The 26,833-nt window shown below is 44.5% G+C and overlaps 1 protein-coding gene across 1 annotated transcript in view; it reads right to left on the reverse strand.

The window, feature by feature from the left end:
- GABBR2 (gamma-aminobutyric acid (GABA) B receptor, 2) overlaps positions 1-26,833 on the reverse strand; it is a 432,864-nt gene that overhangs the window by 176,933 nt on the left and 229,098 nt on the right. The window contains exons 5-6 of the mRNA XM_011993760.1: positions 20,264-20,329; positions 12,463-12,663 (exon numbers count right to left, since the gene is read on the reverse strand). Of these exons, the coding sequence (XP_011849150.1) occupies positions 12,463-12,663; positions 20,264-20,329 (267 nt within the window). The remainder of the gene's footprint in view (positions 1-12,462; positions 12,664-20,263; positions 20,330-26,833) is intronic.

Consider the following 26,833-nt stretch of genomic DNA (forward strand, 5'->3'; position numbering starts at 1 on the left):
CCAGACAATTGTTTTAAAAGAAAAGCAAGGAAGAAAAAGAAGAGAAAAATATATGTAATGGAAACAAATTCATAGGTGATCCAAATCTTGACATAATTAGACATGAACTTTAAAATAGCAAGGTTGGCCAGGTGCGGTGGCTCACGCCTGTAATCCCAGCACTTAGGAAGACTTGAGGTGGGCAGATCACCTGAGGTCAGGAGTTCAAGACCAGCCTGGCCAACATGGGAAAACTCCGTTTCTACTAAAAAATTAGCCAGGCATGGTGGCAGGTGCCTGTAATTCCAGCTACCTGGAAGGCTGAGACAAGAGAATTGCTTGAACCTGGAAGGTGGAGGCTGTAGCGAGTCAAGATCACGCCACTGTACTCCTGCCTGGGTGACAGAGAAAGACTCTATCTCTAAAATAAAATAGCAAGGTTTGTATGTTCAAGAAAATTGATTAAAAGATGCAGAATCTCATCAGAGAACTGAATACTATAAAAGAAAACACAAAAAATTCTAAAAATAAAAAATACAACAATTGAAATAAAGAATTCAATAGATAGGTGAAGCAACATATTAGACAGCAGAAAGTAGATTAGTGAACTGAATACAGGTTTGTATTCAGACTGAAACATAGGGAGAAAAAAAGTTTGGAAAATAAGAAATGAACATAAGAGATATATGGAATATGTTGAAAAAGTATAATATATGTATAATTTTGTCCTGGAAGATAAGAAAAGAGAGACTAGACAGAAGCAATGTTTCAAAGGATACTATTCTATTTCTTTAACACACATCAATCCACAGATTCATGAAATCCTATGGAGCGCTATGAACTCCAGGCATGATGAACACAAAGGAAAGTTCACTTCAGCACAGTGTAGTAAAACTGCCAAAGACAAAATCAAAAACAAAATCTTAAAAGTAACTAGAGAAAAAATGATCCATTACTTCAAAAGAGCAATAATAAGTCAGACAGCTGACTTAATAGAAACAATGGAAGCCAGAAGACAATGGAATGACATATTTAGTGCCAAAAGAAAATAATAGGCCATCTAAAATCCTCTATCTAGTTAATACATCTCTCAATATTAAAGGTAAAATAAATTTCAGACAGTCAGACACTTAGAAGATTTGTTTCCAGAAGAGCCACAGTAAAAGAAAGACAAAGGAGAAGTTCTTCTGGCAGAAAAATAATAGTAATAATAAACAGAAAAACAGAAAGGTGGGAAGGAAAAAAGTAACAGAAAGTGTAAATGTGTTAGTAGATCTAAATGAAAAATGACATCAGTGCCAAGAATATCCAAGAAAATCTTAAAGAAGAACAAAGATTAAGGATTTATACTACAAGGTATCAAATCATACTTCAGTAAATAAAAGAGAGTGATATTGATTAAAAGATAGGTAAGTAGACCAAAAGAAGATAAATGCAAGTTCAGAAGCTTGTGGATAGATCCACACTATATGCAGTTATTTAATTTATGACAAAGGTGACACTGTAGCATGAGTGGTGGGATGGGGGATTACGGCCTTTTCAATAAATAGTCCTAAATCAATTGATTATTCATAAAAATTAAATATCTTATTTCAGACCATACATAAAATTAATTTCAGGTAGATTCTATGTCTAAATGTGAAAGATATAACAAAACTTCTAGATGACAAGATAGGAAAATATCTTCATGAGCATGAGTGGGTATATTAGGCCACTCTTGCATTGCTACAAAGAAATACTTGATCCTAGGTAATTTATAAAGAAAGGAGGCTTAATTGGCTCATGATTCTGCAGGTGCAGAATCAAGAATCATGGTGCTGGCATCTGCTTCTAGTGAGGGCCTCAGAAAACTTTCAATCACGGCAGAAGCCAAAGGAGGAGTAGGTGTGGCACATGGCAAGAATGGAGCAAGAGACAAGGAGGAAGTTGTGATACACTTTCAAACAGCCAGATCTCACATGAACTCAGGGTGAGAACTCACTTGCTACCAAAGGGATGGTGCTAAACCATTCAGGGGAGATCCACTCCCATGATCCAATCACTTCTCACCAGGCCCCATCTGCAACATCAGGAATTACATTTTGACATGAGATTTTGAGGGGACAAACATCCAAATGAAATCATCAAGATGGGGTGATTTTCAGAAAAATAAAATAAAATAACAAAATCAAATACTGCTTCTGCCTAGTCTCTCTTTCCTCCCTTTCCAGGACACAATTATACATATATTATACTTTTTCAACATATCCCAGGTGCCTTTTATGTTCATTTCTTATTTTCCAACCTTTTTTTCCCCGCCCATCCTTAAAATGCCTAAACAAGGCACAAATATACTAATCACAAAGATGACTAATAAATTGGATTACATTAACTTTAGGAATATCTGTTCATCAAAATATATCAAGAGAGTGAAAAGATAAGCCACAGAATAGAAGAAGATATATGTAATACATGTAACTGTCAAATAATTAATATTCAGAATCTAAAAATAAATTCTACAAATCAGTAAGAAATGGGCAGAGTATCCAACAGTAAAAATGGGCAAAAGACTTGAATGGGCAATTCACAAAAAAGGATATCAAAATGGCCAATGAAGATATGAAAACATGTCCAACTTCATTAGTCATCAGGGAAATGCAAATTTAAACTAAAACAAGACACCAACCACTGCACACCCACTAGGTTGGCTAAAATTAAAAAGCTGACACACCAAAAGTTGTTGAGCATGTGAACCAACTGGAACTCTCAATCGCTGCTAGCGGATGTGTAAATTGGTATAACCACTTTAGAAAGCTGTTTGTCACAGAGTCTACTAAAGCTGAACATATGGCTACTCTGACTCAGAATTCCACCCCAAGTATGCACCCAATAGTAATGTGCACATATGTTCACCAAAATATATCAAATGCCTAGACAGAAATCAAACAAAATAAGTACCATAATTCTTTTTTCTTCTTCTTTTTAATTGAGATGGAGTCTCACTTTGTTGCTCAGGCTGGAATGCAGTGGTATATCTTGCCTCACTAAAACCTCCGCCTCCTGTGTTCAAGCAGTTCTCCTGCCTTAGCCTCCCAAGTAGCTGAGACTACAGGCATGTGCTGCCATGCCCAGCTAATTTTTGTATTTTTAATAGAGATGGGGTTTCACTATGTTGGCCAGGCTGGTCTTGAACTCCTGACCTCAAGTGATTTACCTGCCTCGGCCTCCCCAAGTGCTGGGATTATAGGTGTGAGCCACTGCGCCCAGCCAATATACACAATCATTCTACACAGAAAACTATAAAACATTTCTGAGAGAAATTAAAGAATACCTAACTAAATGCAGGGATATACACAATTCATAGATTGGAAGACTTTAATATTAAGGTGTCAATTTTCCCTAAATTGATCTGTAGATTCAGTAAAATCCCAATAAAAACCAGAGAAAGTATTTATGTATGTGTGTATAAACTGGCAATCTGTTTTAAAAATGTATATAGAAATGCAAAGAGACAAGAATAGCCAAGACAGTTTGGAAGAAGAACTAAGATGGAGAACCTATATGAGTAGTTACAAGACTTATTATAAAGCTACAGAAATTAAGATGTTTTGGTGAAAAACAATGGAAAAGAAAAAAAATAAAGTTTAGAAACAGAACCAGATATATAGTCATTTGCTTTATGACAAAAGTAATATGGCAGCACAGTGTGGGAAAAGATGGACTTTTCAATAAATGATGTTGGGTCAATTAGATATCCATGTAAAAGAAGAAAAGGAATCTTGATCATTACCTCACATCCCATACAAAATGAAATTCCAGGTTAATTATAGATCTAAATGTGAAAGGTAAAACAATAGAGCTTCTAAAACACAAGATAGGAAAATATCTTCACAGCCTTGGAGTGGATTCTATTAAAGAGTTTCTGTTCATTAAAACACACCAGTTAGAGGACTTCTAGGTAGCTGAAGACAAAGGAGGCTGTGTATAAATTAGCTTTCCCAAGTCTCCCCAAACTATACTAGCTAGCTTTGTAGCCACAAACATTCTATACAAAATGATACCACATCAATAACTGAAGACGGAGAACATCAAAACTGTACAGATGACTGAGTAAGAAGAGAAAAATTAACACATTTCACTTTTGCCTTTGCTCACCCATGCCCTGATACAAGGTTTTGTGGCAAAGGCAGAATGAGGAAACTGTGCCAAAGACAGAAGATGGTGGTTATTTAAGGGTGAACTAGAATAACTACCAGAAAGACTAATCTTCCCTGGTATGGTTTGCATTTGTGTTCCTGCCCAAATCCCATGTCAAATTGTAATCCCCAGTGTTGGAAGAGTGGCCTGCTGGGAGGTGACTGGATCATGGGAGCAGGATTTTCCCTTCCTGTTCTCATTATAGTGAGTGAGTTTTCACAAGATCGGGTTGTTTAAAAGGATGTAGCACCTCCCTCTTCGCTCTCTTCCTCCTGCCCCAGCCAGGTAAGACATGCCTACTTCCCCTTTGCCTTCTGCCATGATTCTAAGTTTCCTGAGGCCTCTCCAGTCATGCTTCCTGTACAGCCCGTGGAACTGTGAGCCAATTAAGCCTCTTTTCTTTATAAATTACCCAGTTTCAGGTGTCTCTTTATAACAGTGTGAGAAAGGACTAATACACTCCTTAAATCTGAAGATACTAAAAAAAGCTATGGAGTTCAAAAGTTCAAAAGCAGGCATCTGAATGGCAAAGGAAGTAAGAAGAATGGTTACATCTGGCAGTGGATATTAACTGGGGTAACACATAAAGGCAGTTTCTGAATTGCTACAAATAGTCTTTTTCTTGACCTGGGTGGTAGTTACATGGGTGCTGTCCTTCAATAAAAATAATTAACTAAATCATAAAAAGTAATCCCAATCCTTCCATTGCTCCTCATCTCACATGACCTGGGTTATAAACTCTTCATCAATCTCACTACTCCTTCCTCCTACCCCTAAGGTTCCTATCCTGAAAAAGAAGAGAATTAAAATTTGTTGAGCACCTACTATGTGTTTGCACTTGGTAAGATACTTTCTACTGTATAACCTCATCTAATCCTTACAAATCTGTGAGAGAGATATTATCATCCCCATTTTACAGATGAGAGACAAGCATTTTACAGATGAGATACACATCACTGTATCACTCTTAGGTTCAGCTGCATTGTAACAGAAAAAACAAATTATCAGTGACTTAAATGAGATGGTTTATTTCTTTCTCATATAAAAGATGTCTGTGGGGAGGCTGGGCAATACTATGACAGCTCCCTGGGTAATAAGGGACCCAGGGTCCTATTTTTATGCTCCACAATCCTAGAATGACATCTCCTTGTCAAGGTCATCTTGTACCTAATGGTCCAAAATGGCTACTAGAAATCCAGCCATCACAGCCACATTCCAGTCAACACAAAGGAGAAAGAAAAAGAAAGGCCATATCCCCCTGTAATAGAGCCTTTCTAGAAGTCCCACATAACACTTCTGCTTATATCTCATTGGCCAGACTTGCAATCCTGGCCACATCTAGCATGGAAGGCTGGGAAATGTATAATACATTTTCCAGTGAGGTGGCAATATACCTGGTTAAAAATCAGAGTTGTGTTATGAACTCTGGTTTGTTGTGTTACAGAACTTAGAAGAGGGTGGGAGAGGTATGCATGTTGGTATAGATGACCAGCCACCTTCCAGAGTCACCCAGTTGGGAAGTGTTGGGGCCATGATTCAAGTCTAGCCAGTGGCCCCTCCATGGGCCATTCAGCCTTTTCCTTCTGAGCCCATGCCCCTTTGACATAGCGCCTTCTCCCAGTGTCATGAGTGCCTGGGGGAGTAGCAAGGAATGGGAGCTTTGTGAGGGGTTGGGGAGGGAGCAGCGCTGTGAAGCTGGGCTCTCTGGGGAGTTCTCCCATTTTTCCGCAGCACCTTTCCTTCCTCCACGCTAAGCTCAGTGCTTCCCTAAAACTCCAAGTTCTTTGTCACGGTGCTCACAGTGCAGTGGTAATGAGATGGGTGCAGATTTTCATGGTTCATTGGCTCGAAGTGGAAGGATCACTAGATTTTCTGGATTGAATAAATAATCATGGGTGGTCACAGAAGTTTCTTGCCAGAAAACATTACAAAATCTTCCAAAGGATGGACCTGTGCCTTTGATGGAGGGCTAGGGCTACCCCAGAGGTTGCGGGGTGCTGTGAACAGCTCATTCGGGGCATTGGCCCAGCACTGGACCTCAGCATGGGCACAGTAACAGGAGAAAAATGTCCCTATTGGAAAGGCTGAGCCATTGCTGGAGAAATCAAGCCAGAATTATAAATGATCACAAAGGAAACAAACCGAACAGGATTTGAAAAATGGAAGTTGACACTTGAAATCACCAATGTCAAGTCATTTTGCGGGAGTAGAACAGTGATGGGGAGCCTCAATGGGGAGAAAGAGCCAATGTTGGGCCCAAGGCAGGGGTCCGGGGCTGTCTTCATGAGGTCCCAGAAGACTGAGCTCTGAATGGGCTCAGAAAGCCTGAAGGTCCACGTTCCCAACACAGGACAGTCCAATGGGAAGGACTGAAGAACGTGTTTCTGGAGGGAGCCCTGACCTTGCTATTCCTCCTACCAGAAAACTCCTGGTGCCAATCAGTGAGCTGGGGACAGCTTGATGCTAATCCAGGAGGGGCCACTGTTCTGCTCCTTTCTGTGACTTTGTCTACCAGGAGTCACCTGTATCCTGGGAGATTTGACAAGAGCAAGTACAAGAGGACAGGCTGAGCATGGGGAGGGGTTTGACAAATACAACCTGTGCAGGGCTGTGCGAGGATGAAGTAAATAAAGCACTAATTTCAGGTACAAAATGTAAAGGGGAGCCAAACATCTCAGTAATCAAGATAAGCATATTTTAGTGTCATGTTGAAAAAATAAAAACTAATGCAAGAAATCCATGATGAACATAACATCAAAAATTTAAATACAGAATCCAACCTTGGACTTGCATGACTTAACATTATAACCATGTCACAGAGCTTGCTGTAATAACTCCACACCATAGTTACACAGAGTTAGAGAACTGAGCTGTGAACGCACCCTAGAAGTTACCTAGTCCAGGGAGGGAACATGACTTGTTGAGGTTGCAGATTAAGTGGTGTGAATGCAGGATCCACACCGGATCTCTGGAGTACCACACGCTGTGCTCCTGTGTGTCACTCACCAGCAGAGGCCCACCCACTGAGATGCCACAAAAGAGCTGATTTGGATGTGTACCTAGGTCACAGGTCTAGAGGAGCAGCATGCCAGAGGGGGAAGGGGTGCTGAGTTGGGATTGAGGAGTCCTGACTTCGAGTCCTGGATCTGCCTCTACCTGCTGGGTGATTGTATTAGATTCGTGGGGCTGCCACCAAGTTCCCACACACTAGGTGGCTTAAAACAACAGCAGTTTATTCTCTCACAGTTCTGGAGGCCAGAAGGCTGAAATTCAGGCACTGACAGGTGTATTGGTCCATTCTCACACTACTATAAAGAACCACCTGAGACAGGGTAATTTATAAAGAAAAGAGGTTCAATTGACTCCCAGCTCTGCATGGATGAGGAGACCTCAGGCAACTTACAATCATGGCAGAAGGGAAAGTAAGTACCTTCTTCACAAAGCAGAAGGAAAGAGAGAGAGAGTGAAGGGGGAAGCGCCACACACATTCAAACAAGCAGATCTTTTTTTTTTTTTTTTTTTTTTTGAGACGGAGTCTCGCTCTGTAGCCCAGGCTGGAATGCAGCGGCCGGATTTGGCTCACTGCAAGCTCCGCCTCCCGGGTTTACACCATTCTCCTGCCTCAGCCTCCCTAGTAGCTGGGACTACAGGCGCCTGCTACCTTGCCCGGCTAGTTTTTCGTATTTTTTTTTAGTATTTTTTTTTAGTAGATACGGGGTTTCACCATGTTAGCCAGGATGGTCTCGATCTCCTGACCTCGTGATCCGCCCGTGTTGGCCTCCCAAAGTGCTGGGATTACAGGCTTGAGCCACCGCGCCCGGCACAACCAGATCTTGTGAGAACTCATTCACTATCACAAGAACAACAAAGGGGAAATCGCCCCCATGATTCAATCATCTCCCATCAGGTCCTTCCCCTGACACATAGGTAATCCAGGAAATCTCATCATGAGAGCCTGGGTGGGGACACAGAGCCGAACCCCATCATGAGGGTTGGGTCCTTCTAGAAGCTCTAAGAGAGACCCCTCCATTCAATGCCTCTCTCCTAGCTGCTGGTGGCTATCAGCAATCCTCAGTGTTCTCCAATCTTTGCCTTCTTCTTCACATGGCCTTCCTCTCAGTGTGTCAACTCTCCCTCTGCCTTTCTGTCATACAGGACACTTGTCATTGGTTTAGGGCCTACCTGGGTGATCCAGGAAATCTCATCATGATAACCTTAAGTTTTGTTTTTGTTTTTTGTTTTTTGTTTTTTAGATGGAGTCTCACTCTGTCGCCCAGGCTGGAGTGCAGTGGCACGATCTGGGCTCACTGCAAGCTCCACCTCCCGGGTTCACGCCATTCTCCTGCCTCAGGCACCCGCCACCACGGCCGGCTAATTTGTTTTTGTATTTTTTTAGTAGAGACAGGGTTTCACCACGTTAGCCAGGATGGTTTCAATCTCCTGACCTCGTGATCTGCCTGCCTCAGCCTCCCAAAGTGCTGGGATTACAGGTGTGAGCCACTGCGCCTGGCTGAGAGCCTTAATTACATCTGCAAAACCCCCCTTTTCTAAACAAGGTCACGCTCCCAGGTTCCAAAGGTTACAACGTGGATATATCTTTTCAGGGGCCACTATTCAACCCACTTTCGTGATCTTGGGATGTCCTTTCCCTTCTCTGGCTCTTAGGTTTTCCATATGTACAATAGTGAGGATGACAAGAGCCCATTGGCTTGCTGTAGTTTTACAAGTATTTGCTTGTTTTCATGGACATCGATGGATCCCAAAATACAGGCACCAATCAGGCAGCCAGTGCCATGCTGACCATGGTCCTAAGCAGTTATATATAATGCAAATTCAAATTCAAGAAACATTTCTTGAGTTTCTAGAACTATGTTTCACCATAGACTTTTGAAGGCTGTTTGGAGAAGTTGGCTTGTGGTTAGACCATAAATAGGAATGCTTTATTCAACTCTGGGGCCCACACCCTCTAGAGAGAATGTTCAACAAAAGCATGTGCAACAAAGGAACAGGCTGATCATGGGGAGGGGTTTGACAAACACAACCTGTGCAGGGCTGTACCAGGGTGAGGTGAAAAAAGCACTAATTTCAGGTGCAAAATTTAAGGGAGAGCCAAAAAATCTCGGTAATTGTGTTAGTCCATTTTCATGCTGCCGATAAAGACATACCTGAGACTGGGTGATTTACAAAAGAAAGAGGTTTATTGGACTCACAATTCCAGGTGGCTGGGGAAGCCTCACAATCATGGCAGAAGGTAAAAGGCACATCTCACATGGTGGCAGACAACAGAAAGGATGAGAGCCAAGCAAAATGAATTTCCCCTTATCAAACAATCAGATCTTGTGAAACTTATTCTCTACCACGAGAACAGTATGGGGGAAACCGTCCCCATGATTCAATTATCTCCCACTGGGTCCCTCCCACAACACATTGAAATTATGGGAGTATGATTCAAGACAAGATTTGGGTAGGGACAGAGAGCTAAGCCATATCTGTAATCAAGATAAAAAAATATGGCCGAGACGGGCAGATCACGAGGTCAGGAGATTGAGACCATCCTGGCTAACCCAGTGAAACCCCATCTCTACTTAAAAAACACAAAAAACTAGCCGGGCGAGGTGGCGGGCGCCTGTAGTCCCAGCTACTCGGGAGGCTGAGGCAGGAGAATGGCATAAACCTGGGAGGTGGAGCTTGCATTGAGCTGAGATCTGGCCACTGCACTCTAGTCTGGGCGACAGAGCGAGACTCCGTCTCAAAAAAAAAAAAAAAAAAAGATACAAAAAATTTTAATATATTTTAAAAATAAAAATGAATGCAAGAAATCCATGATGAACAAAATATCAGAATTTTAAATAAAGATAGAATCCAACGTTGCACTGGCATGACTCACCTCACTTTCCTCACCCTAATCCCTGTCCTGTGAATCTGGTCTTTATTTAAAATTTTGACAATTTGTTCATCACAGGGTTTTTTTTTTTTTTTTTTTTTTTTGGCATTATTTTTAAAATTGCATTAACATACTTTGTTTAATCTTGATTACCGATGTATCTGGCACCCTTTTAATTTCATGCTTAGTCCCAGCCCCAGACCTGTGAGCTAACAATTGGAAGGACTAGTGCTATTTAGTTTGGAGAAGCAGTGACTCTGTGGTCACTGAAGGACTGTGTGGGACAGAGAGGTCAACAGGATCTGAGTAGCTCCAGGGGGACCTAGGGGTAGAAGAATTAAGGGAGAGAATTCCTTTGCTACTGGAAGATCTGAGAATCTGATGGGAAGCTGGACTCCATAATGTCTAAGAGCAGCTCTGGGACCCCCTGATTCCAAGAAGCGAAGAGGCTACAAATTTCCTTGTGTAACTTCAACCGTCTAGTAACTGTGGGGTAATGTAAGAAATGCTTCCTCTTGCTTCAAAGACCATGGGGACAGGGATTGGGCCTCCTGTACTTTTGGAAGCCACCTCAATGGTCCTGTCCCTTCCAGGGGGTGGGCTTATGAGTAGGTTCCCCAAAACAGTGGGGTGAACAGCCCCAAGGTGTCCCATGCATGGGACAGTGATGGGCAAGAGGTCAGCCTCTTCACCAATCGCAAATAAAAACATTTAGAAAAGGAAAGTCAGTGATCTGGGGGATGTTGTTACAAATGCCAAAACATTTCCTCCAAAATACACTACAAAAAATGATCTTCCTACAATGCACTCTTGTGTACTGCTCACAGCCCTGCACACAGCCCTGCATGGCTCCCACCCTGGCTGAAAGCCACACCGTTGGAACTACACCCGAGGGATGTCCTTTCCTGCAGTGTCTCATGGCTCTCATCCTGACAGCCTCACAGATCTCCTGTGCAACCATTTAAGTCTTTGGTCTTCCTGAAGCCTCTCCAGTTAGTTATTATACCATCTGCTTTCATGGATTTTTTTTCCCTTAGGTTTTGTGTTTTCCTCAAATTTTATGATATTTTTAGATTAAAATACAGGGTATCCCTGGACCCGAGGATGTTAATAAATTGCAAAATTTGACACCTTTAAAAATAACACTGAATAAATGAGTTATTTCTGCTCATTATTCAACATCTCAAAAAACGTTATATATGCATTGATTTTGGTAGGAAAATATTTCTTTCAACATTTTCTAACCAGGTGCCAGTACGAGCTAAAGCGCTGTTTACAACATATGTCTTAATGATTTGCCATTTCTTGACAAATCGATAAATCATTCGTGTAGAGTTGGTTCCGATTGAGATTACATAATACATAAAATTATATACATATATTTTTCTTTATTATAAAGCTTTTTCTTGATATAAAATTTGGTCTGTAAGAACCCTGGGGGTTGGGTGAATAATTTAACTATCTGAACACAGAAAAGAATTATGTGCACTGCTGTGTTGAATTTTGGCTGCTGTTCAGAATTGAGAAATGGATGTTACCACCTTTACCAGGGCTATCATAACCTGATCTTTGATAAGACTTACAATGATAGAGAACGGTGTGCTTTGGGAATACTTTTACATGTCCTGTATTACTTGGTCCTCGCAATAGCCCTACGAGATAAGCAGGGCAGGAATTAGTAACACCCCTCACGGAAGCATGCAGAGGCCCTCAGGCTGACACACGCTGTCCAAGGTCCTGCTCACAGTCGTAACAGCATCGATGTGCCAGATACCATGCTAGTGGCTTGCACCATCTGCCATCAATCCTCCTGATAACCCCTCGAAGGGGGTTATCACAGATATAGAAGCAGAAATATAGAAGATATAGAAGGGACATCCCAAGATCACAATAGTGGACTGAATAGTGGCCTCTAAAAACATATATCCACGCAGATATAGAAGCAGAGGCTTGGAGAACTCAGGTTCAAGGTCATACAGGTGGTAGTGGCAAAATTGGGGTTTGATGCAGTCTGGCAGCCCCACAGCATATGTTTCTCAAAGTCTACTTAAGGCGTCTTTCCTCTCCTCCAGGAGAGCATCGCCACAACTGAGAATGACATCTTAGGTAAGAGGAGCATGGGATGAACCTCTGCAGAGTCTAAAGGGCCCTGAAATTGATGCCAGGACTCCATCCATATGTGTATACATAACATGTATACTGTGTTATGTGCTTCACAGTATCCTTACCTCATTTGGTTCTCACAGTTGCCTAGAGAGGTAAGCAGTGGAGGGTTGTACATACCACATTTTACAGGTACAAGAGGCTCAAGTGATTTGCTCAAAGTGACACAGGACAATAAATGTGCACTTTTGGCCATGTCATCAGACAAGATGATCAAAGGAGGTGGGCTGGAAGGTTGAAATGGGGACCAAGGTACTGACCTTTCCTGAGATGGTCTTGATCTGCTTGGAGCTCAGGGGCTCGAAATCCACACCAATGTAGCCCTCCATGGCAGCAAGCAGATTCTTCCGGAGGCAGCGGGATGAGTTGGCTTCCGTGTGCACCTGCTCCCACCAAGAAGGCTCGTACCAGCCCGGGATGATCCACTGGTATTTACTACCATACATGTTCTCCTCATATGCCTGCAAAAGATGGAATGACTATGAAGGCACCGAGAGTTGCATAGTTCAAGGCTCTGTGCCCTGGAAGATAGGTGGGGAGGAAGGCTTCCTCTTACCAGAGGATTTAGGAAATGTTTAATTACTTGTTTGGTTTCTTCCTTGTTATTTATCAAAGAATTCAAGGTAGTTTATGGATAACATGTATAATAAAATAATAAGTACTGAATAAAAATTAAAACATAAGGGCCCAGAAAAATACAAATTATGTTTCCTGAAGATAGAAGGAACAGAATGCAGACAAACAGACCAAAGGTTCTAACCCTATTCATCATTAAGCTGCAAATTTCACCATGAACTTCCCAGCAGCCCAAGAGAAAAGGGTAACAAGATTATTTACACAACTCTCATTATCAGTAAGGAGAAAACATACCAGATCTTTGGGGAAACAAAGTATTTTCTAGTCTCTAACCCTAAAAATGTCCCATATGGGGAGGATACTGTCAAATTAGCCAGCTTAGTATCAACACAACCTCTACAAGAAAGAGATTTCATAAAGCTAATTTTTGTATAGATCTTTACTAAAAGCTGAGGCCATGCCTCATAACACAACCGAGGGGGAACAATTTTAAGGGGCCAAGACAATTTAATCTAAGTATGCAGTTTATATAAGATGCCACTTGGCAAACTGAGAAATCTCTCTGAATCTTTATCCAAAACACAGTGTGTATAAATTCAGGTCCTAAAAAAAGTCCCTTACATTTTTATATCTTACATGGATCTTATTTGATTGTCACTCACATTCACTCTGGGAGGTGGTTTATCATCCTCATTCTAGAGAGGAGGAATCTAAAAATCAGAGAGGGCAAGTAACTTTTCCAAGGTCAAACAGTCAGGGAGAAAAATCAGACCTGGATCTAGGTCTACCGACTTTAAGGGTACAAAGCTGCACTGCTTGTTTTTCATTGAAAGAAAAAAAGTCATCAGAAGGTTCTATGTACCCCTACTTGACTCTAATTCTTATTGTCATTATTTTATATCAGGAAAATATGGTTTTTGATAGCTTTGATTCGAGCAGAAAAGTTCCAGTTTGTAGGACTGTCAGGTTCCATCAAAATTGGATTCAGAATAAAGTTTCTAAGGGGTGATCATGTTCCCATCAGTAAACAAAATACCCAGAAGTGACTACAGAGAGCAGAGGTGGATGGAAATTTCCTCTGTGCATGGTTGGACTGCATGCATTCTAAACTGAAACCTTAAACAATCTTTCCATTCATCCCTGGGGAGCCACCCACATTAGAAGGAGACGTTGGGAAACCATTCATGTCGCGTCCCTTGGCCTACAGCAGGGTTAGTGTGAGAGGACAGGAGGGTGTAGTGAGAGGAGCCTGAGATTGCTCTGGATTCTAGGAAGATTCTTGCTGCTTCCCTCTTAGGCTCCAGGAGGCTAAAGCGAGGGTCATAAGGGTGGCCAGAGCTACCAACGACTCCTGTATGTTAGAGAAAAGTTACCATCAAGTCTAAGAGTCAGAGGGTCACTCCCCTCATCCCAAGTCCAGAGGCTACTCCTCTAAAACTCCCTTAATACCCGAGAAAGTCCAGGCTGCAGTGTGGAGTAACTCGTTGGGGTACATGTGAGTTAAAAGATTTATTCCTTGACTTAAGCTCAGGTCCCCTCTCTGTGGTCTCCACCCATTGGTTCAGTGAAGCATCTGAAGATTAAATAGACATTGCTTAACAAAAGACCCCTTCAACCACCTCAAGGCAGTGATCACGGTATCTCTTCACTAGACTCCTTCGATGATACAGGACCTTCGCTTCCCTCATTTTAGACACTGTACTTCTCATGATGCAACCTCAGATTGCAGTCATTTTTCTAGCAACTACATTATAATGTTGCCCCAAACAAAACTGTCGTGGAAAATACAGAAAACTTTCGTATTTTAATTACCTAACAAAATCCCAGCTGAAGAAAAGCAGGCAGTCTCCTGGGCTTCTCTCTAATGAATGAAATTTAGTTTACAGAAACTTTTTTTTTTTAAGAAGAAATGCCAGATCCTGGCTGGGGACTAGACTTTTGAATACAAGGGTCACCCTAGTAATCCCAGGTCATTTAATCAATGGCAGAGCCTGTGAGGCTTCACAACTCTCATCTTTTACTGACAGAGATCCCATGTGTATTGAGGTCTCATTATGTGTGTGGCCATTTTTATATATTATTTTATTCTCACAACTACCCTATGAGGTATGTACTATCATCTAAATTTTACAGATGAAATTTTCTCAACACAGACGCTGGTAAGTCAAAGGGACAAGACTCGAAGTCCATTCGTGAAGTTCCCCTCTTAGCAAAACAAAACAAAAAGATTTTTGGAAGTTTTCTCAATCTTAAAAGGTTGTGGCAAGGAGACAGCTTCACTTATCAGGAAGGTATGTTAAGAATTAATAGATGCAGAGCGGCTGGGCGCGGTGGCTCACACTTGTAATCCCAGCACTTTGGGAGGCTAAGGTGGACGGATCACTTCAGGTCAGGAGTTCAACACCAGCCTGGCCAACATGGTGAAACCTCGTCTCTACTAAAAAATATGAAAATTAGTTGGGCATGGTGGCACACACCTGTAATCCCAGCTACTCGGGAGGCTGAGGAAAGAGAATCGCTTGAACCTGGGAGGCGGAGGTTGCAGTGAGCTGAGATGGCACCACTGTACTCCGGCCTGAGTGACACAGCGAGACTCTGTCACAAAAAATAAAAATAAAAAGAAGACACAGAGTGAGGATATGAAAAGGCCTTCTGATCAGACACAAAGGCAGATTTTCTTCACACATGATAATTAAGACCATGTGATAATTAATTGAGAGGCAGCACTGAGCAGGAAGTTCAGAGCAGAAAATCAGAGCAGCTCTGACAGTTCTTCAACCAGCTACTGTCCTGTTGTAGCTGTTTCTTGTGAGTTTTCCAGAAAACAGAAGCTTATTCCATCTGAATGATAATACATTTTGTTTAGAACATTAGTCAATTTTGATGAAGACAAAACTTTTTCTAACATAGCTTCTGACCTTTTGGGGAAAAAAAAAATACAGTCAAACAATAGAAGATTTTATGCCATATGCCTGCCAGGTAACTCGTGCACACAACTCCTGGAGCCCCACTTTTCCCATGGACAGACAATGGAAAGCAAAGCCTGCCCCACTGGATTGGTTTAAGAATTAAATGAGATAATTTGTGTATCATGCATGGCAAACACTATGTACAGGAACATTTTAGCTACCCCTTCTCTTTCTCTTCTCCTCTTGGTAACCCATAGTTTCATTCTGAACATCAGTCACTGTTCTGGGCTATGCACAGCGGTACTCTTGGGCTTAGAGGAGACTGCCCAAGCACCAGATGGCCCCAGACAGTTGTACTTAGACTTTGGATCCACTTTCCATGCCTTTTTGTCTCCTTTCTAGCTGTCAGGTCTACACTGTCATTTTTCACTATCATCAAGTCCCTCTCCCTCACTCTGAATTTGCTGCTTTTAAACTACTATAGGCTTGGAAAGTAGGGTGCCTGGATTGCTAAGCGTATTTGTAGAGCAAAAGTAAGCAGACTTCGAGCGAGGCTCTCCTGCAAGGGAGGTAGACTGGACTTGGATAGATCATCCACTGTCTAATGCAACTGCAGAAATGCCTCCAGGACTCCACTTCAGTATTCCTATGGACAGAAGGGCTGAGGTTGTTGGACACATGAGTTTTAACTAGACACTGGTATGCTTCTCTGTCTCCTCTGCCAGAAGGGGAGTTTTGGGAGGGTGGGGCTGTGCCAGTTCTCTCCAGGAGCCCCAGGGCTTTCCACAGTACCTGGTATACAGGGGCTACTCAGTCAATGGTTGTGGATTGACCGAATGAATGCATTTCTAATTTACTTGGTCACCTTGATTTTTGTTTTCTTTTTTCCTGAGACAGGGTCTGGCTCTGTCACTCAGGCTGGAATGCCGTGGCATGATTATAGCTCACTGCAGCCTCGAACTTCTGGGCTCCAGCAATCCTCCCACCTCAGCCTCCTGAGTAGCTGGGACTACAGGCACATGTCACTATGCCCAGCTAATTTTTAAATTTTTTGTAGAGATGAGGTCTTGCCATGCTGCCCAGGCTGGTCTAACTCATGGGCTTAGGCTATCTTCCAGCCTTGGCCTCTCAAAGTGTTGGGATCACAGGCATGAGCCATCACACCTCCATTTTCTCTGCATCTTGTAGAAATGTGGTCTTAGGACCTATGACTGACAAATGGGTACTATTGAGTGAGGGTGGGCCATCCTGAGTTCACACACTTCAGCCCCATGAACCACTTTGGTTCTTACTAGTTGTAGACATGTAGCCATGACACAATTTAAAAAAAAAAAATCTAATTTCATCATTTAATTAAGTTTCCTTTTGCCTCCTCCACTCCCCATGCAAAAAGACATTTCCCTTTTATATTAAGGTTTACAACAGTAATAGTAATAAACCCTCGCATCCGTAAGGCAGTTAACAGCTGGGATGAAGCTTTCCCTTTGGTGGCCTCATTGAAGCCTCTCGACAACTCCATAAAGCAGGCGGGGTAGGGATCATTGCTTCCATTTCAGAGAAGAGGCAGCTGGGGACCAGAGATGTAAAGCGACCTGATTGAGGTCACACAGCTGGCAGAGCTAAAACCAGAACCCACATTAGAGTGCTTGAGAATTTAGAACAGACCACTGAGGACAGAGGAGAAGACAAAAGCAACATGCCATGCTCATACTGTGCTGATGCCAAAATGAACATTTGCCACAGGGCTATAAATAGGCCTTGCATTTGCTGGAGTCTGCGATCCCATTGGGTGGCAGTTCCAATCTCAAGAACACAGCAACACGCTGTAAAGTTTCCAGGGCAGCATTTGGATGGCAGAGACATGGCTGGCTCCATGTGTCTCTGCTCTGACTCCAATAGGGACAGGAAAGCTCTCTCGGGGGTCTCTGCTCTGAGCGTCTCCTCCCTCTTTCACTTACCAGTCTTGATCCAGCGTGAAAACATTGAACAGTCTCCTTAGGATCTTCTGGACCTTCCAGAAGAACTCCTTCCTAACCAGGCAAGACCATAAGTCCTCGAGGGCAGATTCCATCTGGGAACCAACACGTGGACTCTACACCCAGCCCAAAGCCTCTGAGAAACTCCTTGGAATGGAGCAGCGAGTGAAGACTCTTTAAGAGCAACCTCATCTCAAAATACCAAAACTAACAAGAGTGAAGAGGAAAATGGGATGAGAAGGTGGGGTAGTGTCCCTGTGCCGTGTGGAAGGCAGACAAGCCAAGGGGCTTCGGGTCAAAAGGCAGAGAGCCATGCTGTCTGTTCAGAAGCAGAAACCACGGCTGGGAAAGCCACTTGGAAACTCATCCCAGTGCGTGGCAGAGTGAGATCACAGTCACACCAGGGCTTTGGTATGGCTTAACTCGGAACATAAGGCCCATCTATGTTTCTTGCAAACTGGAGGTGGGCAGGGCCTGGTGTGGCGTCTTCGCGGATCATTTTTATTAATTTATTTTTTCTGAAGTTACTTGTTTTCCTCATTCGATCAACACCAATCACCCACCATGCGCCAGCTCCTCGCAAGGCCCTGGGGATACTGGAGAGGGAACACTGAGTTTCTTCTCTAAAGGAAAGCAGGCTCTCAAATTTGGGCCATTGTTTTCCTTTTTAAAGTGGGTTATTTCTGGACCCTAGGTAGTAAGGAGCAAGGTTTTATGAGTTTTGGAGTAAAATTATCAAATCTATTCACTCTATATTTTCCATTTTTCTCATGGTCCTCCTTCAATTTCAATGAGGAAAGACCTCTTGCTACTCTCCACTGATAAATAGAACGCTTAACACAATTTTGTGGAATCTACCAGTAAAACTTGCCAGTAAATGGTGGCCCATTCCATCTTTGGACACCTGAGACCCTATATAAACAACCAAATAAAGATGACTGGTATTTACTGAGGGTTCACTGTACATCAGGTACTATGCAGAGGGTTTTTGCTCAACAATCTTATCAGACAGGTGTTATAATCCTCATTTTACAGATGAGAAAACTGGAGCTCAGAGAGTGTAAACAACATACCTAACTTCAATAATAAGTAGCAGAGCAGGGACTCAAGCCCAAGCTGATTGGCTCCTGAGTGCCAACCTCCATCCAAGATCCCTTGAAAGGTCAGCCTCACATCCTCTCCCTCCTCCCGGCTAAATCAGATGATCGGACAGTTCTCGTTTTGTTCCTGAGCCTTCAAGTTCAAATAACTACACGTGACCATGGCTTCCAGCCACTACTCTGTCCTCGCTCCTTGTCTCTTTTCAATTCCTACACCTGTCTAAAACAGGCCACCAGGAGCTGGGCAGGTCTCCCTAGGTGGGTTCTCTCCAGCAAAGAGCAGAGGGACTACCCTGCCCTGGGTGTAGACATGCAATCTGAGGTCACCTCGGCTCTCTGGCACTGTCCTCACGCTGATGACCTTAGTTACCAGACCCTGCAGTAAACTGGGGGTCATCTGGAACACCCAAAGTCCCTTCTCTTCTCAACACGCAGTACTTCTCAGCTATGCCTCTACCACTTGGGCTTAGGCAGCTTTGTCTGTTCTAATATAATATGTTAGGACAATTTACTCTGCTTGGATATAATCAAACATTCCAATCTGTTAAAGTTCTTTGCACTCAGACTCTGTCATCCAATGTATTTCATGATTTCTAGAATTCCTATTTATAACCTCATCCACATTACTGACAAAAAGATCAAAGAGGACAGAGATCTGTGGCCCATCACAAGACACTACACCTAGAATGACCTCAGTCTAAAAGGTGAAGCTTATTGGGTAGACAGTGACTCACCTGTCTAGGCTTTCATTCTGTTGACTTTTCTCCCGACATGATAGGGAGGATTGGGAGCTGGGACATCAAAATGGAAACTGACTTAGCTCCTGTGTTATGTCCCCTACATCTAACTTAAGCTAGAGATCATATGGAGAAAATATTTTTTTTTAGAAGCTGGATTAGGGATCAGGTGAATGGAGATGGAGCCTTGGCTCTGCCATGAATTGGCTGAGGGCCCTTGGACAAGCCCCTTTACTCTATGGAGCTCTAGTTCCTCATCTGTAAAATGGGAAAATCATAATTGTTTCACATGGTTATTGAAAAGATTAAATGAGATAAGGCATAAAAAGGTCACCTTTGTCACCTGTCACACACTAGACAGCTGTAAAGGATTCAGGAGTAGAAAATCAATAGTTAATAATTTGTCCCTAACCTAAGACTCTGAGCCCTACCTACAGGGCAGGGAGTGGGTCTGAGTCACTTCAGCCTCACCCTGATTTCTGGTATCTCCCTAGCTAAGTTGAGCAGACTTAGAATTAGCCAATAAGGCTTAGACAATGGGTTAGACTGAGGTCCCTGGTTCCTCCATGACAGTATTATTCTGAGCCCTGGGGTGTTAGCTCCCTGGAAAGAGGAAAGAACAGTGAACCTAACTCTTCTGCTTCCAGGAACCCAGGCTCCAGTCCTACGATCCCACTCACAGACTGAGCAGGGAGAGAAGGAGTATGGGAAAAAGCTTCACGAACCTCCCCAAAGACACGAATGATACAACTGTTTTACTTACACAACAGAATACTTTTGCTGCCATATTCTGGTCAAACTGGCCAAGGATGATCCGCACATCATTCCCCTGTGGATGGAAGGACACGTCATGAAGGTGAGATGTTCAGCACCCCACAAAGGGTTCAAGGCTGTGACAGACAACATTCCTGCGCCTCTGGCTCTTAGCCCAGAGCTCTGCCTGGGCAGGTGGGCAGGGCAGAACCTCACCCCCAACCCCAGCCCCGCCTGGATTCTCTAGCCCTCTCTAGGGCTGGTTTTCCTTTGGTTCCTGCAATCAGTCTGCCCTGGTCTCATGGGCCAGCCCTAGAGCAATTCTGTACAGGCTGGAGGCTAAAGCTGACTGTTCTCAGGGGCCTTGCAACCTCCCCTGTTCTCCTCCCACCAGGGCAGGCAAACCCTGAGTCCATGCAGGCATCATCTAACCTTCTTCCTCACTTTACATATAGGAAAACTGAGGCCAGATGAGGAGAAAGGAGCTTCTAAGGGCCCCTGGGGAGTTGGTGGCAGAGACAAGACCCCAGTCAACCACACTCTGCTGCCCTGCCACAGTGTTCTAGCCCTTTCTACCTTCTTGACAGTTAATCCCTCAAGAAATTCCCGGAGCCCACAGAGCTTCCCAATTAAGAGGTTTCAGACTTGCTTTGAGCTTTGTTTGCATCTCAGCTCTACCAACCAACCATGGGTGGCCTCTGGTTGCTCCTTTTCCATCTCAGCCCCAATTTCCTCATCTGCAAAATGAGGATAATGGTAGTACTTTCCTTACCGGATTTCTGGGAAGACTAAGTGAAATAGTCCTTGTAAAGTGCTTAACACAGCGCCTAGCACATAGTGAGCGTCCAACTTTATTTCTAAGGAAAATCTATTTTTGAAAGCTCTACATGGGATTACATTCATTATCTCAGTGTGGTTAACAGGAAAGTGCACAGTGACCCCTGTGACTCATTCATTCATTCAACAAACAATTACTGAGCATCAGCCAGAGGCTCTCCTGGGTCAGGTAAATGGGGTCTTCGTTGCTTTCTGGGGCATTGGGATCCAGCTGGGTCCTGCCCCAAGGAGAAGAACAGGCTGAAAGAGAATGGGTGGGGCAGCCACCAGGAGACCAGCCAGGCCCTGGCCCACACACCTGCTCCCCATCCCAGCCGCTTCCTGCCCTCCACAGTGAGGCCCAGCCTTGCAGGTGGTGCCACCTTCCTGCTGTTCATCCATCCCCTCCAGCAGGCCTCATGGCCCTTTGATGCATAAAGTAGAAAAATATGCTTTTAAAGATCAGTTTTTAGCATCTTTCAAAATTGGAAAGTGCTGACTGAGAGGCCATTTTACTCATCATGTACTTTAGCAAAATAAAGAAGGCCTGGATTCTAAAATCATCTTTCGTTTGCAAGCAAGAATGGAAAGAAGAGGGGGAAAAAAAACACTGGCTCTGAAAGGACTTTAAAAGATCGTTAACAGAGCAGTGGAAGGAAGGCAAGCCTTTGTCATCACCACGTCTGCAATGCTATAAAAAGTTCTAAGCTGCTTCCGTTCTGTGGACTTGCTTCCAGGCATGCTCCAAGATCTTTCTGCTTGTTTGTTGAAAATTTTTAGCATTTTTTGCTGCTGACAGTACCTACCCATTCATCCATCCATCCATCCATCCATCCATCCATCCATCCATCCATTCATCCAGCAAATATCTATTCATCATCTACTTTGTGCAAAACCCTGTGTTGCTAAACATGGTATGGTAAAAACAGCTTATTAGTTTTTGATCAGAGACCTGGGCTCAAATCACAGCTCCACCTCTGATTAGCTGAAAACTTTGGGTCTTAATCTCCTGGAGCCTCAATTCCTTCATCTCTGAGAAAGGGATAATCCTATGTACCTTGCCCAGTGGTTGTCAGATTCATCATAACGAAACTCACCCACTGGCTTCCATGCTGCTCTCTGCTGGCTGCCCTCCTGCCTCCCTGGCCACTCCTGCTCATAATCCTCATCATCAGCTTCTGACCTTTCTACCCATCCCTAAATGCTGGTGTTCTGTCCTTAGCTCTTTGCTCCCATCACTCTCCCTGGGCCACCTCCTTCATGACCCCAGCCACAACTGTTCTCTTTGTGCCGTGGACTCCAAATCTCTCTCCCCAGCCCCAGCTTTTCTCCAGTTTCCCACCGGACTCTTCCAGTTGGATTCTCTCAGGCACCTCCAACACAACTGTCCCAAGCTGAATCCACCAGCGTTCCTAAGAGGCCCTTTCCTCCTCCTGTGTTTTCCATTTCTGACAATGGTCAGGAACTTGGGAGTCATCTTAGACTCACTCCTCTTCTTCAACCCTCATCCAAGCCATAACCAGAAACTGTTGGTTCTGTCTGCTCAAAACTAGCTCCTTAATCAGCTCCAACCCTCCAGCCCCACTGCCCTGAGTTTGGTCACCATCATTCCTTACTTAGTGAACAGCAACAGCCTCCCTGCATCCTTGCCATGAATCCTGCCCCATTCACCCATCGCCAAAGAGCAGAGGAAGGGTTCACTCCTAGATGATTGTGTGAAATCTGTGCATGGCTTCCTGAGGTTTGCAGATCAAACTCTGAGCTCCTTAGCACATTCAAGATGTGCTAAAGATAAAGATGGTAAAGATCCTATGCAGTCTTTACCAACTGACTTCTGCTCAATTCTCTATCACATTTCTCATATCCTGCCTTGGCAGTCAGTCCTAAAACAGGACTGCCATTCATTCATTCACTCATTCATTTATTTATTCATATTGCCACTCCGCCCCCCACCCATTCTGCAAGTCTATCCCTCCAGAGTGCCCTTCCCTCCCCTCCTACTCACTTTGCCTGCACGGCTGCTACTCACCCTTCCTACCTTAGCCCAGGCTCCTCTGCTCTGAGAAACCATGTCTCTGTCCCATCCGGCTTGTGGCCACTTCTTCCTCTGTGAGCCTGGACCACCCTGTGCTTCCCTCCAATATGGCTCAAATCCACTTACTTGTCTGTCTTCCCCACTGAAGTAAGGGTAACTTGACTCATCTCTGAATCCCCAGCTCCCAGAACAAGGCACTACACATATGTCAACAAATACGTGTTTAATGCACGATGAAGTGAATTAATCCAGTGTGCAGCATCACGCACAATGCCTGGCCCGCACTGCTTATTCAGTCACTAGTAGCCATTATCATCACTGCACTAGCATCTGGCCAGCCCCATGGTCTAGACCCTGGGCTCACCATGTCTACTTCTTGAGTAGACCGAGGGAACCATATCTTCACAGCTGACCTCCTGACCACCTGCTGACAGTTAAATAACCAGCTCTGCCACTTGTGGACCATTTGGTGTCTTCGTTGCTATGACAACCAAGTTGCAAGGACCACTTGGTTCAGTGCTCCCAGGCTGTTAGATTTGGATGGGGCCCATGGGATCACCCATCTGACTAATCTCTTCCCAGAGAGGTACAAGGCTTTCCCAGGGCTCCACGGAACCAAAATGAAAGCCAGAGCTCTCACTTTGGTGCTCCTTGACCATTAGAGGGCCCTGGAGAAAGATCCTATGCAGAACCAGGTCATGCCTGCTGCAGGAAGCTGTGAACACACACTCTGCTTCTGGATGGTGAGAAAGAGGGGGCAAGATGCTGCCAAGTCTGGGAGGAAGGAGGAGCAGCCCAGAATCCAGGGTTGGGGAGAGGCCAAACAGGGGATGAGGCTGGATGAGGATCTTGGGGGACGCCATAGAGCAGTATAAAGAGTTTGAGGTGCTTCTCAAACTAGGATATGTTCATTCTAGAGCATGAGGAGGTATCCTGAGAGTAGGAAATGCAGATACACCAGGTTCTTCTCTCTGAAGTAGCAACTTACTGGAAGATTCAGGGGTGAGGGGAAAGGTTTTAGATTTGGGGAATTATAACAGGTTTTCCACACATGTGCACACTCTCGTAAAAGTTCCAGAATCAATTTTCAATGTTGCATAGCTTGTATCTTTTTCTGAAAGTCCAGAGAGCAGAAAGAAGAAATTTGGGAATAGCAGTAGCCCCTGCTTTCAGCCAAGCCCCCTGCCTCCCTGCCAGGGTGTGGGCCCATTCTCTTATGCTGAAAGGGCTTGGGGCAATTTAGGCAGTAGTAGGGGGTAGGGAGGGGCAGCCATAACCATCCCTGAGGATGATAGTGACAGATCAGAGCTGTGATATCACAAAGGACTGGAAACGTGGCAGAGGGCAGGGTCTGGAAAATCCTGTGCCCTTCCAGGGACTTGGCTGTGTAGGGGCCTTCCTGGAGTGAAAGCAGATGACCTGAGTTGGGGCAGATGAGATGGTCAGGTCTAGGGTTGGAGACCACACATGGAGACCTATGTTCACACCCTCAAGAGGCTACTTCCACGGGAAAGGGGCAAACGTGGAAGGAAACAGCCATGGGAATGCGGTAGGAAAATGGGGAGGGGTGTTCAGCCCAAACCCTCCCTCCCCCCAGTGATGGGATGAGTGAGGGAGAGGCCCACTAAACTCCCTCTGGAGAGGAGTCTGATGTTGCCAACCCCGGGTAGGTTTCCTTTCCTCTGTCTTGACTCTGTCTCATCCCTCATCTAGAACCACTTTGTCTCTGGGATGCTTAAAGAGAGCTAAACACACACACACACACACACACACGACACTTAGCAACGATAATCCAATTCAAAGAACTAGCGTGTACCCCCGGTTTGCAAGCAATCTTAACACCATAAAAATAACAACTCTCGAGCCCTTTCTGAGCTGTTGTGCTAATCGGTCCGTCAGCCCCACCCTGGGAGGTGGGCGCTATTTTATACTCACTTTGGAAAGATTCATGAGCAAAGCAGGGTCCAAAGAACACTACAGCCACGGCAGATGCACCTCCTTGAGGCTGGTACACCCGCCCTGGCTGCAGTGAGGGTGGGCTGCTGACAGCTCACTCCCTTCTCTGGAGAACTGCCCTCAGCTAAGGGGAGCTTCCTGGCCATGGGAGCCATGCCATGCCCACACCCCACAGAGAGCAGCCAACAACTGACTCACATTGGTGGAAAACTCCAGCCCCTTTGCTAAAAGGCGGGATCAGCTCTGTGGTGCTGTCTGTGCTCCAGAGACCCCTCTGGGGCCAGGCTAAACTAGTATCCATCCAAGACAGAGCCCCTCCTGCCTCATCCTGCTTCCCTCCCCTTCTCCTAAGAGTACTCCCTCAATAAATCACTTTCCCAAGCATCTCCGGCTCTGTTTGTAGGGACTTCAACCTAAGACGCCAGGTCACACAAATAGGAGGTGGTGGCACTGGCCTTGTCCCAGGTGGGTGTGGTCCCAGAGCCTGAGTGATTGACCCTTCACTCCTATCTACTGCCTCCCAGCTGAGGAGGCAAACCCCACTGGGTCTGAGCTGCTGGAGCTCAGCACTCAATCTGCAGCAACAGCTAATCGAGAAAAGTCATGCAGATGTTGAAGTGAAAGGATATAAATGGCAAATGCAATCCTGAGCCACTAAAATCACTGGTGTGCATTTAAAAGTGCAGGACAGCAGAGGTGAGGAAGATTAGGGACCATGCCCTCTGGCCAGCCTTCCTTGCCTCCGGAGCATGGAATCTTGCAAGGAAGGTCAAGCTCAACCCTGAGCCTCAGCCTGACCTCTGGGCTGTCTGGAATCTCCTGCCACCCATGCATCTGTCTAGACCCACTCAATGGCTTCCTGTTTTCTCAGAGCCTAGCCTTGCAGACTACCTACTGTGCTGGGCTGCTGAAAATTCAAATGTCACAATGCTATATAAAGAGATGAGATGCTATAAATCCCTAAGGCAGCTGAGCTGTTAGAGGCTGGCCATGACCTGGGCCAGCAGGCACTGCCTAAGGCTTCGGAAGCCCAGGCCAGTCCTGTGCCCCAACTGTCTGGCTGCAGACCTGGAGTGGGCCCTAGAAGGTTAGCCTAGAATGTTCTCCAAAGTCCTTCCTGGCTCTGACAAACTGATTCCACACCCAAAATGAGTAGTCTCTTTTATTTAGCTAAAATTTGTCTTATTTAGACCCCATCCCCCACTGGAAATGTCCGTAAAGGCAGAGAAGCACACGCTTCACTCTCAAGGAAGGGAGAGAAGAGGGAATAGCCCACAGCAGCCCAGTGGAAAGCATGGCATTTCTTTAAAGTTTATTCTTGTATCTTGAAAATTCATGTATATTTAACACTCCAATAATGTATCTATGTCATAAGTTAAAAATAATACCTTTTCGTCTCCATGTCTCTGAGCAAACCTGGCCTGTGAGAAAGATGCACCATGTTTATTCTGCAGCTTTGCGTCCCCTTGGGGTGCCTGTATGAACTTCAGTTTCAGGCAGTCAGGATGGACTCCTGACCTGTGGGGGTGGCAGTTCTCCTCAGGTCTCTCCTATCTGGTTGGGAAAAAGGGAGTCAATTCCCTAAGGACTTGTTTTTGGCCAGAGTTGAGAGGGAGAACACAGTTCCCACTAGGACTTTCCCACAGAGCAAGGGGAGGGCAGTCCTCTCAAAGCCTATCTTTGTAGTTGACGTATGACAGGCAGAATAATAGCCACATCCTGGCTGGGCACAGTGGCTCATGCCTGTAATCCTGGCACATTAGGAGGCCAAGG

Source organism: Mandrillus leucophaeus, unplaced genomic scaffold (genome assembly GCF_000951045.1).
Source record: "Mandrillus leucophaeus isolate KB7577 unplaced genomic scaffold, Mleu.le_1.0 Scaffold433, whole genome shotgun sequence".
NCBI classification, from domain to species: Eukaryota; Metazoa; Chordata; class Mammalia; order Primates; family Cercopithecidae; genus Mandrillus; species Mandrillus leucophaeus.